At 42.5% G+C, this 13,136-nt stretch overlaps 1 protein-coding gene across 1 annotated transcript in view; it reads left to right on the plus strand.

The window, feature by feature from the left end:
• Nucleotides 1–13,136, plus strand: part of LOC148508168 (amine oxidase [flavin-containing] A-like) — a 126,430-nt gene that overhangs the window by 106,999 nt on the left and 6,295 nt on the right. Inside the window, exon 14 of the mRNA XM_088444906.1 lies at nucleotides 12,337–12,399. Coding sequence (XP_088301032.1) covers nucleotides 12,337–12,399 — 63 coding nt within the window. The remainder of the gene's footprint in view (nucleotides 1–12,336; nucleotides 12,400–13,136) is intronic.

Here is a 13,136-nt window from a genome sequence, read left to right on the forward strand (position 1 = left end):
GGAAATACCCCTATGACATGTATCTTTGTTGCACTTTATACAATTGGTCTTGTAAAAAGAATAGCTTGCAGAAAGTTGAGTATACTGATTAAAATAAAATGTAGAAAAAAAATAATTTGCAGATATATATTTCTAGTTTCAGAATTTTTTTTATTAGAACATGGTTAAAATCAATTATGTAATTATTTTACAGTTTAACATCTTGCCTGAATGCTTTCCCATTTTAGCATTGCTTTATGCCAAAGAGCCCCCTAGTGACGGAAGTAGCCACAGCACTATTGCCTGTAGATTCCATCTGGCAGCTGGGTGTCCTGACTCCAGCCAGACTTTGGGCCTGATTCAGACCCGCTCGCTAAGCCGCGAACCACACGCTATGGCCGATTGTCGCCCGCATGCGTCAATATGCACATGCGCTAGACACTCACTGCGCTCGGGAATTGTGCGCTCGTAGTACACAGAGCTGGACGCTACTCTGAATGACAGTGCCAGTATGTGAGCGGTAACGGGAAGATGCTTGTGAATGGGGGAGTGGTGCTGTGAACGCAGGCGTGTCTGGGCGTCTAAATGGCGTTTTATGGGTGTGCATAATTAGCATGGATGCGTCATTGTACACGTCACTTGGTTGTATTTCAGCCTGCAGTGATCGCACTAATAAGGAAACGTACTTGCTTGCGGTGGGGTAGGGTCTACCTTAAGGGCTGTGAGCAGCTCCAATGGTTTGCGATGTTACTGATTAATCATAACACTTCCTAGAGATGACGTGTGCTAAGAAAGAAAAGTGGGCGTCTTAAGACTCTCATGTGTTCGCTCTGCCGTCGCTCTCTAAGACATACAGGGCGTTCTTAAGCCTTGCGATCGCGGAATTTGCATACCCTGCCCTGATGGCAGCGAAAGTGCGCTGCTTTGCGTCCGGGTCTGAATCGCCCCCCCTTGATCCGTAACACGTACATGGATTGCATAATCTTCTTTGCGTCTCCTCATTTCATTGAAAGTTACACTTTTGTTTTCTTATCATTTCACTATTATACTGAGCTTCTGCAAACTAATCCTATGGGGTAAATTTATTAAAGTGAGAGTTTTTAGAAGTGAGTTTTAGAAGAGATGTTGCCCATAGCAACTAATCAGATTCTAGCTATTATCTTCTAGAAGGTGCTAGTTAAATGTTAAGTAGAATCTGATTGGTTGCTATGGGCAACATCTCTTCTAATACTCACTTCTAAAAAGTGTCGCTTTAGTAAATTTACCCCTATGTGTCATTTTCATTTTCTATTATAATATCTCCCTGCAGTTACTTTTATATCTTCAATATAGGTTTCCTGATAATACCCCTTATTTTATACAGTTGACAATTCCTGAGACTGTCCCGTAATTTCATCTCATCTTTTCCAATCAGCGTCACACTGTCATCAATTGTTCTTCCTTTCACTCTCTAAGTAACACATCCTCTGCATATAGCTACCTGCTGTTTCTTCCCTCTGGCTTTGGAAAAGTGTTACTGGCTATAAATCTTATTATTTATCGTCAACCCATTCCAAAACTAGAGTCAAATAAATAATGTTTGACAACCTTACTGCATTTTCTGTGCCTGTTAAGTGAAGGTTTAAAGCTCTCCAAATTCAGTACCCAACTGTTTTCCATGAAGGTATTGGACTTCCCCCAGATGATACCATCATTTTAATACCATTGGAATAAGAAAGAAAAGGAGTGTGTTTCTGGCTGAAAAGGGCAGCACATGATTGGATGTTAGCATCATGTGATTGGTTCCTATGGGATCTCGTATCACCCTCTTTGGCTTTGAGCACTAATTTGCTAATTGACTCTTTTGATCAATGATGTTAAGTGATGTGACAGTTATCATTATTATTATATTTTATTTATAGGCTGCAAAGGTACCCACAGCCCCATACAGTTATAAACAACCATAAATACATAGAATAAATATAAGCATAAAAATACAAGCAAAGATAGAGGGGAAATAGGGGTAGTAAGGTAGAGTGACTTGCTATGGTTTGTAGAAGCATTGTTGGGTTATGCAAGTGTGGGGTGGGTGGAGGAGTAGAATGTAAATCAGCACTCAGTTATCCCTGTGCCCATTAAGTTGGCAGACAGTGGGGAAAAGGGGTACAGAGAATCAAAGGGGCATTGGTGACAGGTATAGCGCCCATGAGGGCTTGAATCTAAGGGGTGAACTCCTATAAACCTGAAATAAAAACACAAAAAATGCAAACATGTATGCTAACGCAGCATGTACAGTAGCACTGGGCGTTATGTAGTTAATAAACCTACAACCAGCTGCCGAAATCCCACTGCCAGAATCCCGAACAGCGGCCAGAAGACCGTCGCCGGAATCCCAACAGCAGGCATCCCGATCGTAAGTATAGCGGGGTGGGTTAGCTCTTAGCAGTGGGGAGGGGTGAATGGGAGGGTTAGGTTTAGGCACCACAGGGGAGTTAGGGTTAGGCACCTCTGAGGGGGACGTTAGGGTTAGGCACTAGTCGGGAGGGTTAGGGTTAGGATACAGGAAAGAAGGGTTAGGGGGTAAACAGGGCAGGGGTACAGTACTGACTTTTCCGCTGTCGGGATTGTGAGCATCGGGATGCCACTGTCGGTCTATTGACATGCCATATCCCAAGTGCCTGCATTTCGTACCCAACTCTCACTGGGCTACTTGTGTATTTTAGTACTATATATAATGACTTTATGTGCATTCACAAAGTTTGAGTTAGTCATGCACTTTGCTCTTATGATAGCTTGTTGGGGAAAAAGATAGTTATTCATATAATAACAATACAAGTGAAATTCTGCGACCATCATTCATCCTTTGCTTAGCCCACGCAGTTGCAGATTTCTGATTTAAAAGGAGAACAACTAAAGGAATATGTTGAAATTCTCATGGAAAATAACTCACTCTGTGTGAATAATATTTCTGCTTTGTTATCTGCTATGCCTGGAAATACATGTACAGTAACATGATCAGATACTGAGCTAGTCCTTACAGCATTTCTGCAGTCTCAGGTATACTTAATAAAGTGCGGGGTCTTTAGAAGTGGAGATGTTGCCGATAGCAACCAATCAGATTCTAGCTATTATCTTCTAGAAGGTGCTAAATGAATATTAAGTAGAATCTGATTGGTTGCTATGGCCAACATCTCCACTTCTAAAAACCTGCACTTTAGTAAATATACCCCTCAGTGTTTGCTGATTGCAAACTGCAGTGACTGGGCAATAACTTGTTACTGTGTATACAATAATAGCAGAGAAATCCTTCATGGCAAGTTAGAATGCTGGGTTACAGAAGTGATTCCCAAGCAGGGCCTCTCTGCTCGCCTGGATAATACTTGTGGATGCTCATCTTTTTTAAGTACATGACTGCAGCGTTATCAAGTCTGAAATTGAAAAGAAGCAGCTGGAATTCTCAAACAATATCTTTCCAGAAAAGGCCAAACTAGCCCAACCCATTGTTTGGAGGAGGGGAGCCTGTACTCTTAGGTTGCTTATCTTGCTGCTTGAAAATGGCAGCACAGATACACACCAACATATAGATGTGTCTTCACTCGTCTTTGCTGTAGTCGCATCAATCAGCCGCTCCTGGCGCGCCAGGTCCTGTGAGACTCTGCTAGCGTCTGGCGTCTTTTTTTATCACAAAAATGCATCTAAGTCACAATGCGATATGACTTGGACACATCAGGAAACTGTGCTAATTAATTTGATATATATACATATCAGTATGCGACTGAGGGCAGTATTCAATTAGAGGCGAAAAGGCCGTTATCGGCGATAATTTATCGCTGATGAAGTCATTTTCGTCTATTTTAATTATCCCTGTGTTCAATTACAAAGACTTTTCGGTGGTGCGAAAAGTCTTTGTAAAAAAACGGGGATAACTTTTCACAGTGTTTAACATGGCGAAAAAAAGTGCAGAAGTGGGGTTTAGGGGTGCGGGCTTATAAAAAATAGCCTGCACCCCTGGGAATGTCCCCTAAAAAATGATCTGTGTCAAAAAAAGTAAAGTAAGTTTAATTTTGGGTGAAAAAAAATAAAAATAAGGGACAAACTTCTAAAGTACCAACATTAATTCCAGAGGGGTTCCCAATTATGCGGCAGGTGTATTCTTCATTGCAGGTAGTAGCGGCAGATGCATTTTTGAAGAATTTTGAAAAAGAACTTTAGGGACTTAAAAATATGCTTGCACCCATTTTCATGTACCCCAAATTTGATGGAAATAGTTTTTAAAAAAAAATAATAATCTAATTGCTATTCTTCACCCCTTCTTCTTAAGCCGCATTTATTACAAACATCGACTTCCTAAAGCAGGCAAAAATGTGGTTACCCATAGTGATCCCCCATGTCTAGACATCTTTAGGGGGGTCCCAGGAACAATTCCCGAAAATTTCTGTTTTTTTGCGATACTTACCATTCTGCCGGCTCCCGTTTCCGTTGATTCCTAATTACGGGGATAAAGCGGGCTATACTTACCGCTGAGACACCTCAGTGTCAGTGCAGTGGGAACGCTGCTCCTGTCGGTGATCAGGCGAATCCACACCTGTGCTGAGAAGTGCAGGAAAACTCAGTGGAAGACGTGATCAATAATGATATGACAAGGCAGTGCTTCAGGATGTCAGTGACTGTTGCTGAATGATAATAAACACAGCACCGAATAACAGCCAATCCTTACACGGTGGTCACATAAATCGCAGAGTCCCTGCCAAGGCCGCATACAGTCCTATAAGTACGGGGACCGATGATACTGCCTACAACTGGCTCAGGCAGTAATAATATTCCCACTGGTGCCAAGTCTGCCCTGTATACTAGAGTAGTCCAATAAAGTCTTGTGCTATGACCATTGAATATGCACAGTCAGATGGTACAGTGATGCGGAAGATATTTTCCTGCTGGCCGTAAATATCAAAAGGTTTCAACTGGTGAACATAAGCAGCAATCCCAGGAGAGTAAAACTCTCTATCCCTCAATGCATTTCACTGCAAACCTCAGCTTCTATAGGAGGCTCCTAGTTGCATCTGTGATTCCAGAGCTGCGACCAATGGAGCAATCATGACCATCGGTTGCGATTGTTGTCCCCTTGGCCAGGCTGTGGGAGCTGAAGCAACGCAGCCTGACCGGTTTTGTCGGCTTGCAAGGCCAGGAACTCTGTGTCCATGGACGCAAACTATGGCCTGCACTCCCAGAAAACGGGGACGAGACACCCCCCATTTCCGGGAATGCAGGCCATCCCCGTCCCCACACTGCCCCACAAACCCTTCTGCCTGTCAACCAGGCAGAGGCTTGCAGGAACTCTGCGGTATCACAGGACTCGTTCTGCACATGCGCAGAACGGGTCCTGCACAAACACAGACCATTTACCATCGGACATGTGCACTACCCAATGGGTTAGCATACATCTCTGAATCAGGTTCTCAGTTCCTGGTGATGTTGGGCAAAGGCATTCAGCAACCAATGTATTGGCTCAATTTTCCTCTCACCTCATAGATGTACAGGAAAATGACGAAGGTAGTTTACCATATTAATCGGCAATTTGTGCAGCTGGTCATCCCAGTGTTGTCTGGTTGCACATTATCACATATTAAATCCCCTGAGTCTGCCTGCTTTGATTACATGAGTTGTTCTGAGGTGCATGCATCATCAATAAAAAGATAAGACACTACAACATAGATGCAGGTACAAAATATAATAATTTACTTAATAATAAGTAACTTTGTGCAATCCAACTCATTTCAATGTATGTGATATCCTAAATTGTTGCAATACTCATTACCTGTTTTTGACATGTTCTCAGTCAAACATAGTTTATGATGGCATACTGGGCTGTTGTTTACATAGTCAAACACAAGGCAATTTAACACCTTAGGTCGGCTGGACATGTCTCAAGGTGCCTATCCACTAGAAGACAGGCAAAAGACTGCGCGATTATGACATTGTAATCCTGCAGTCGTTTGTCAGTCTGTGATGTGCCTACACTGAACGAGCAGTCGTTCAGTGTAGGCACAATCAATCATCTGCAAACATGCTGAACCTGACGTTATCATCAGGTTGACCAGCATGTTTGCACAATGATAGATGTCTAAGAGACCAATTTTTTAAACAATCTGCAAACGATTTTCAAAAGATTATCGAACGATATCGATATAGTTATCGTTCAATCGCTCATTTTAATCATCTAGTGGATAGGCACATTCAGATATAGCCAGTGTTAATCAGCCACAGTATACAATATCTTCATAGACAGATCTAAGGGCCTGATTCAGAGCCGGACGCTATTTGCGCTCGCTCGTTCAGAAAAAAGGGGTGGCTATTCAAATGAACAGTTCGCTCTTTGCGGTCTGTTCACGCCTCTAGGTCTGTACGAGCGAACAAAACATGCGGTCGTTTTTTGGAAAAATACGCCCCCTGGCCGCTCGCATCCTACGTCATGTCCGCTATTTATTAGATTAATCGAGTACATCGACCAGCGTATGAACTGCTCGCTATTCTTGTGGTTGGTTTTTCCTACCGCAATCTTGCGAGCAGTTCTGACTATAAAATAACCAAGTGACGTGGTCAATGAGGCTGCTGTATTAATTATGCACACCCTTAAAACGCCCGTTTTGACCTTTAAGCACGCCTGCGTTCTGATCTCCACTCCCCGTTTTCAAGCACCTTCCCCTGTTACCACCCACATACGCCTCCTCCTGTCACTCAAAATAGCAGGCATTCGCTATTTAGCGAACAAACGATTTGCGGCCGCACTGACTGGTTCGCGCATGCGTATTACAATCCATACGCAAGCGCAGTTGTGCAAACATTGCTCGGAACGAACTAGCGGGCGCTTACGAGCGGCTCTGAATCAGGCCATAAGAGAGCTGTGCTCGAATGAGCTGTGCTTTCCATTCACGAAATATTCTATTCACAAAGTATTCAACTGAACAGTTAAAAAAAAACAGTTGAAGAAACATTAAACAACGACTAAGAGCAGGTAATTTCTAAATCACGATTATATTTACGTAGTATTCTAAGAATTTCACTTTTTAATCTAAATCACCATGTACCTCAATAATCTACTCCCCTCTTGTGAACACACATGAGCTTTTTAGTTATCTCTATAAATTGACAATAACATCCACAACCTGTCACCATAAAAAACTTTCAGACAAAACCCACAACTATATTTATATCTCTCTCCTTCTACTTCTTTTAGCTGGTGACATATCACCATATTCTTGCCCTACCCACATGCCCCACTCACAACGCAATATAAATCCAGCAAACCTCAGACACATCACATGCCTCCCATCACCCTCCAAAACACTAAAATGTGCCTTAAGGAATGCACACTCTGTCTGCAACAAACTAACATCCATCCATGACCTCTTTATTTCATAACCTCAAATTCCTGGCAATAACAGAAACATGGCTCACACAATCAGACACTGCCTCCCCTGCAGCACTCTCACACGGTGGCCTACACTTCATCCACACCTCCAGGCCTGGTACCAGTAAAGGAGGTGTAGTAGCAATATTACTGTCCCAATCTTTTACATACACAGTTCTCCCACAGGTACCATCACTTACATCTACATCATTTGAAGTACATTCTATTAGAACTTTCACCCCTTACTCTCTATCGTCCCCCTGGACCACACAATTTTCTGCCTGGCTCCCTCACTTCCTGTCCTCTGACATCTCCACCATCATCATGGGTGATTTCAATATCCCGATTGACAGTTCACAATCTCCTCATGCCTCCAAACTGCTCTCTCTAACCTCCTCTCTTGGCCTCTCCCAATGGACTGACTCCTCTACTCATCAGGATGGCCACTGCCTTGATCTAGTATTCACCAAACTATGCTCGGTTTCTGATTTCACAAATTCTCCTTTCCCTCTCTCAGATCATAACCTTATCACCTGCACACTCTCCTCCATTACGTCAACCTCAATGTCAATCAAATTAACCAAGCCTCCTCAAACCCGCAGAGGTATTAATGCTATTAATTTTCAACAACTAGCCACCACTCTGCAACAATTAATTTGACCAATTTCTAAGTTCACTTCTCCTGAGACTGCTGTATCACACCTGAACCAGATTCTAGAACTAGCCCTTGATGAAGTAGCTCCAGCTATCCATCACACTCCACATAGACCTAGATGTCAACCGTGGCATTCCAAATTGACAAGACACCTACAAAAACTCTCACGTAAAGTGGAACGTCAGTGGCGTAAGTCTCTTACTCCAAGTAACTTCCTCACATATAAGACTATCTACCACTCTTATCGTAATGCACTAGATACTGCCAAACAAACATATTTCCAATCTGTCATCTCTGCCCAATTTGCTAACCCAAAGCGACTTTTTAATACATTTAAATCACTTCTTGCCCCTCCCTCACCCAAACCACCTGCTACTATCAGTGCACAATATCTTGCTTCCTATTTCAAGGACAAGATTGATAATATCCAAAATGAAATGCAGGGCTCTTTCTCGGCCAGTGACCTGCTCAATTCCCTACCTGAACCCGCTGGCACATTCTCTTCATTTGACCCCACTAATGAAGATGAAGTATCTACACTCTTCTCATCCTCCTACTGTACTACATCTTCTCTTGATCCTATACCCTCACAAATCAGTAAAGATCTGTCTCCTGTGCTCATCCCACCCTTAACTAAAATCTGTAATCTTTCCTTCACTACTGGTATCTTTCCATCACTGTTCAAGCATGCAGTGGTCACTCCCATTTTGAAAAAAAAAACAAAATTCTGACCCTAACTCTCTCAAATTACTGTCCTGTCTCCCAGCTCCCTTGCCCCTCCAAGCTACTGGAGAGACTTGCCTACACTCGCCTCACACACTTTCTTAACACCCACAACTTATTGGACCCACTTCAGTCAGGCTTCCGTTCCCAACACCACAGAGATAGCACTGACTAAGGTAGTAAATGATCTGGTCTCTGCCAAGTCTAAAGGCCATTACTCACTTCTAATTCTTCTAGATCTCTCTGCTGCTTTCGACACTGTTGACCACTCTCTTCTCATACAAACACTAAAATCCCTAGGTCTTCAAGACACAACCCTTTCTTGGTTCTCATCCTACCTATCTAATTGTTCTTTCACTGTTTGCTTTTCTGATTCTGCCTCAACTTTACTACCTCTATCGGTTGGAGTACCGCAAGGCTCAGTCTTAGGTCCTCTGGTTTTCTCAATCTTTACCACCTCTATTGGCAAACTAACCAGCTCTTTTGGTTTTCAGTATTATCTGTATGCGGACGATACTCAAATCTACCTATCCTCCCCAGATTTGTCACCATCTGTGCTGGTCCGTGTCACTGAATGGCTCTCTGCCATTTCATCTTGGATGGCATCTTGCCACCTCAGACTTAATGTATCCAAAACAGAATGAATTATATTTCCACCGGCCAATAGTAGTTACCGACCTGATATCTCTGTCACTGTTGACAACTCTACAATCAAGCTCGCTGCCTTGGTGTAATCGTCTCTGAACTGTCCTTTGTTCCCCACATTCAATCTGTCTCAAAATCCTGTTACATGCATCTAAAAAACATAGCCAAAATTCACCCATATCTTACACAAGACACTGCAAAAACTGTAATCCATGCACTCATTATTTCCCGCATAGACTATTGCAATAGTCTCCCTACTGGTCTTCCCAAAAACAGACTCTTGCTGCTACAATCCCTTATGAATGCAGCTGCAAGGCTGATCTTTCTCGCTAAACGTTCATTGTCTGCTGATCCACTCTATCAGTCCCTCCATTGGCTACCGGTCTTCTACCGTATTCAATATAAAATACTTACAAATAAAGCTATTAACCAAACCACCAACATACATCTCTTCACTCATCTCAAAATATCTCCCAACCCGACCTCTCCGCTCAGCACAAGATCTGCGTCTCTCATCCCCACACATTACTTGCTCCCATTAACGGTTACAGGACTTTTTTCAGGCTGCACCCACCCTTTGGAATGCCCTCCCACGCACAATAAGACTTTCCGCTAGTCTTTAAACATTCAAGCATTCCCTGAAAACTCGCCTCTTCAGACAAGCTTATCAGATTCCAGAAAGCCCCACATAACCTTCATAGCTTCCATGTCCAATTACATCACCTCTCACAGTCCACACATAACTTCACACATAGGACCTCATTCAGAGGCGGTCGCAAGAAGCGATCTCTCTCTCTGAATGAGGGCGGGCGCTTCTTGTTTTTTGGTGCGGCCTCCTGCTGCTTAGCTAATGACCAGGGTGATGGTCGCGATGGTGATCACCATCGCGACCATCGGGGCTTGCGACCAGACCCTAAGGTTGGGTCTGGGCACTCGCAAGCCCCATGGAGCTTTCTGCTCTGATGGAGCAGGAAGCTCCCCACTGACATCACTGATGATGTCAGTGCGGCCACCCACAAAACGGTAGGCATTCGTTAAGGAACGCCTCCGTTTTGGAAACCACCCCCCGGCCCGCCTACAAAAAGGGGCAAGCTGTCGATCAACATCAACAGCCGCCCTTTTTGTAGCGAGCTCCGCTCTGGGGCTTGCACATGCTTAGTGAGGCCGCTGCGCGTGCGCAGGGCTACCCATCGACCCGGTTGCGAGCACATCGGTGCTTGCGACTGGGTCTGAATGACCCCCATAGTCTTTCATTCACATCCTCCTGAACCTAGGCTAACTTTCCAGTGTGGCTGGATCATACAGCTCACCAAGAACCTCTGCTATCTGGTTGGACCAAAATGCAATATATAGCACCTATCCTTCTGTATCAACACCTTTTTCCCTATAGATTGTAAGCTTGCGAGCAGGGCCCTCTTACCTTTATATCTGTCTCTTACAACCCAGTCTTGTTCTATTAATGTTGTTTCAAATTGTTAAGTGCAACGGAATATGCTGCTCTATATAAGAAACTGTTAATAAATAAAATAATTAGTTGCAGTAAAAATAAGGCTGAAATAAAAAAAATGAGGATTGGGTCCAGGAATATAACTATACTGCTACAACACCTGCCCATATTGTCAGCAAACATTTGTCATGTCAGCAGCCATGTTTACTCAGAAACCGCTAATAAATGGGCTGATGAATGCTGATGTTTTCCTGCAGAAACTTGTTTCATACTGTAGATAAATGAAGTACATTGTTGCCAGTAATTTATATCACAGCAGCCTTGTTTTATCCTAACTCTACTTTTTGTGAGCTTTTAAATGGAGCAATAGATAAAATAAGGCTGATGATTGTATGTATGTATGTATATATATATATATATATATATATATATATACACAATACACGATGTCCACCCTCTCCACATAGCCGAATAGTATTTCTCAGTCATCAAAGACAGATCCTATAACTTAATGCTTTATTTTAGAATCAATTAACCTGTAAAAGATGGTGTTTACAGCTCTGTACACACAATGCATGCTCCATGGCTGCCTTGTGATTAGTTTACGTGTATGTTGAAAACCTGTATAGTAGAACCCGTGACAAAGTATGAGACGTACATGTCAACTATCTGTAGTGAAGCAGTGCAATTTGTATTTCTTGTTTGTACATTTTGCAATAATTATTATTGTAAGCCAGTAGTCAGTTTATTGGTTACCTACAGAGATGTGAATACATGCCTCTTGCAGACCTTTTTAATATGTTTACTATGTACAGATGTGTCCACATACATCTATCCTCCGTGCACTACAAGTCGCGCCACACAACGCGGGAGCTCCCTGTGACCTGGTAGCTCTGAGCGTCTTTTGTGTGACTTTTTACCTTCAAATGCGTCTTATTCACACAGCAATGCAAATAGATAGCACAATCTGCTTCTGCTGATTAAAATGATATGCAGCATGCCTATGTTCTCTGTGCGTCTGCGGGTGTATCTGCATGCTAAACCCTACATTACAGTGTTACAGCCGCTGACACTGTAACGTAGCGTTTCGTATGCAGATACACCCGCACTCACTGCTCACAGAACATAGGCATGCTGCATAGCACAAGCAGCTTCTGCTGATTAAAATTATATCTATTCACATCGCTGGGCAAATAAGACGCATTTGAAGGTAAAATGTTGCAAAAAAAGACGCTCAGTGCTACCGAGTCACGCCGCGGCATGGCGCGACTAGAAGGGCTGTTTAACGCGCAAGGAGACTAGATGTATGGGGACCCATCTGTACTTTCGTACCGCTTTAATTATGCTTCTAAAGATGAAATATTTGAACTATATCGAGCAATACATAATTTAAATACTTACACCTAAGCAACGTTTTGTTGAAGCTGTTCATTTCAGACTGTTGTGTGCGTTCATACTGTGAAATTATTAAACCATAAAATGCAGTACTAATGCTTACAGATAATGTGCAAAATGGGACTCATTTCGGAGAATGAAATATGGCTGCCTGAACCGGAATCAGTGGTAAGTTCCATATTATCCTCGATTCAAATAACTAATGACTGTGCTTAAAAAGAGAAAAACACCGCTTTTTTTCTGAAACAATTCTGCAGTTCATTATCTACAGATTCTCTGTAGCTGAACAATATTTACTAACCTCTGCAGGGACAGCTGATGTAAATTAAAGCTGGTGGGATGTAGCCGTAGGACTTTGTGCTAATGCTTTTCTTTTGTAAATAAGATATGACTCCATCCTAAGCACACAAGTCTATTACAACACATTGGAAGATATGAATATAGAACAGAGAAATGATCAGCTGCAATGTGACCTATTTTACCCAGAACCCAATGCTCTACTTTTGTTCTTTCTGCTTATTTTATCAATGCGATTACCTGTTCTAAATCGGTTAATTAATGTTTAAAAGCCATTCACAACAATTAATTGAACCCAGAATTGTAAAAAGGAAAATAAGGAGCCACTTTGTCAGATAATATCCTGGCAATCCAGCTGTGTTTGAACAGGGAATATACTGTGGTAATAAAAATTAAAAATACAGACCACTGTTTTAATTATGTTCATAAATTACACATGAGCTTTTAGTGCAACTGCAAAACAGGCCATGAGCACGGGAAAATAGTACTGATGAATTCATTGCTTATCCTGCATTCACACTCAACACTCAACTACTTTATGGTAGTTTTTCATAGGGCTCAATGACCCTCATTTTAGCTCTGAATATGATCCATACTGTATGGATCAT

Source organism: Taudactylus pleione, unplaced genomic scaffold (genome assembly GCF_031769625.1).
Source record: "Taudactylus pleione unplaced genomic scaffold, aTauple2 ptg000374l, whole genome shotgun sequence".
In the NCBI taxonomy this organism is placed as follows: domain Eukaryota; kingdom Metazoa; phylum Chordata; class Amphibia; order Anura; family Myobatrachidae; genus Taudactylus; species Taudactylus pleione.